General features: G+C 34.0%; 1 protein-coding gene across 1 annotated transcript in view; it reads right to left on the reverse strand.

Moving 5' to 3' along the window:
- LOC106878604 (MTRF1L release factor glutamine methyltransferase) overlaps positions 1-1,750 on the reverse strand; it is a 36,261-nt gene extending 34,511 nt beyond the window's left edge. Inside the window, exon 1 of the mRNA XM_014927872.2 lies at positions 1,264-1,750. Coding sequence (XP_014783358.1) covers positions 1,264-1,324 — 61 coding nt within the window. The 5' untranslated portion in view covers positions 1,325-1,750. The remainder of the gene's footprint in view (positions 1-1,263) is intronic.
- Positions 1,751-2,019: the final 269 nt, after the last annotated feature.

A 2,019-nucleotide genomic window follows, 5' to 3' on the forward strand; every position in this document is an offset into this window, starting at 1 on the left:
ATCGAATAAATAAATCCATATATCGAATTTGAAGTCTCTGTCTCTTTTGAATATGAAAATTTAAAAGTTTAAAAACCTTATAATATATATCGAAACGTCTAGATAGAATAGAGACAGCTGATGAAGGGATATTCCAAGTGGCTTTCCGTTTTCCTATGTGTTCGTTCCGTTGTCTGTAGTTTATTGTTCTAACGTCCTGTACCCTGATATGCATATATATACACATGTAGATGTAAGTATGTACATATATGTGTGTATACATGTATATATATTCCTTGTATTATATATATATATATATATATATATATATATATATACACACACATCATACATATTCATGCACATGCACGCAGTGTGTGTGTGTGTGTGTGTAGAAACTGGTTGAGGATAATAAGTAAATGTTTCGAGCATCTAGTTTTACTGCTCTACTCAGTATATACGTAAAATAATCGAAAATAGCTTATGAGGCTGAAGCGAATGCTCTGTGCATTTGGTTTCCTCTGCGTCAGGGTTGGCTAGTCCTGTTGACCTCCAGTTTCAGCTTTTAGAGGGAGCGATAAATCAGACAACAATGCAAGTAATTAAAATCCAATTAAATTCAAAATAAATCTTTATACGTTTATTTTAACGAAATCCAGTTCATTTGTGTGTATGTGTATTTCGGACCAATACTTCTTTTTTTTTTTTTAACCCTAATTTAAATATCAAATTGCAAGCTCGGCATTCTTTCGCTCTAAATCTATGATGTTCACCCATCAATATTTCTCTAATTACTTTATGGAGAGTCAAATAATTTTGGTTGAAAACTAATAAGAGAATCTCAACCACCGGATTCTGTTATTGACTGGGATAGAAATGTAAACAATCTAAGGCAACATTCATCATTATAATGGTACAGAAACAGGTCAGACCCAATATGGTTAAGAATCTCGCCCGATGCCTCGAACAAATTGTCTAACAGAATTTAATTAAAACTCAGAATGAGTTCAAATCCTAGCGATATTACTGCGTCAGAGAGTAGGAGAGTGATGTAATATTCCGATAAAGTATCCAAAATGCGAATGAAATTACAATATAAAACGAAAACAAAACATGACTATAAGGGGGGAACGTTGAAGTTGTTTTGTTTTGTTTTTAATTTTTTTACATGCTACAAGACAAGGAAGTGTCAAAAAGATGTGCTGGATGATCAAGAAACTATATATATGTCAAAAAGATATACAGGGTGATTAAAAAACTATATATATATATGTATATACAAACCTGACACTGAAGATATGAAACTGAGATTCGTCCTAGAAATTCGGTACAGCGCACGAAACATGTTGTTTTGAAAACAAATGAGCGAGAGATAGTAACAACAACTTCACTTCCGCTCTGACTATCACTATGACGGCTGGTGGTCGCAGTGGCTGTGATAAATCTTGTGATGCTGAACTGATATCGTAAGTGTGGGTGCGAGTTCAATCTCCTTCTAGAGGTTAATCGATTTTTCTTTTACCAAGTTTATTTATAAATCTATATATAGATAGACAGATATACACACGTGCAATAATTGTGTGTGTTAAGTTACTCTCTTACTGAATTCTAGAGTATGCAGTCAGCGTGAATTTCTCCAATCAGTGTCATAGAAAAGGTGATATTTCTAGCATGAACGACTGCATAACTGTTTTTAATCTCTCGACGAAGCTATTTCACTCCACTTCCATAACTAATAGCATTGGAAATGGTTCCTTAGAAGCCATATCTTCGTATTTCTCTTAGTAAAAAAGAAAAGAAAAGAAAATTATCTGCCGTTCTAAAAGTATTGTTCTCTCTTCAAAGTAGTATCGTATTACAATTATTTTAGGCTCAGCACTGATATAACAATTTATGAAATCGGCAAACGACTCGTTGAAACAACAGACAACGCTCGCGAAACAACAGACAACGCTCGCGAAACTTTATTTCTTCACAGACAACTTTCAATGGCTATATTATTCTGTTCTGAGTTCAAACTCCGCCAAGGTCGACTTTGCC

Source organism: Octopus bimaculoides, chromosome 4 (assembly GCF_001194135.2).
Source record: "Octopus bimaculoides isolate UCB-OBI-ISO-001 chromosome 4, ASM119413v2, whole genome shotgun sequence".
Taxonomy (NCBI): Eukaryota; Metazoa; Mollusca; class Cephalopoda; order Octopoda; family Octopodidae; genus Octopus; species Octopus bimaculoides.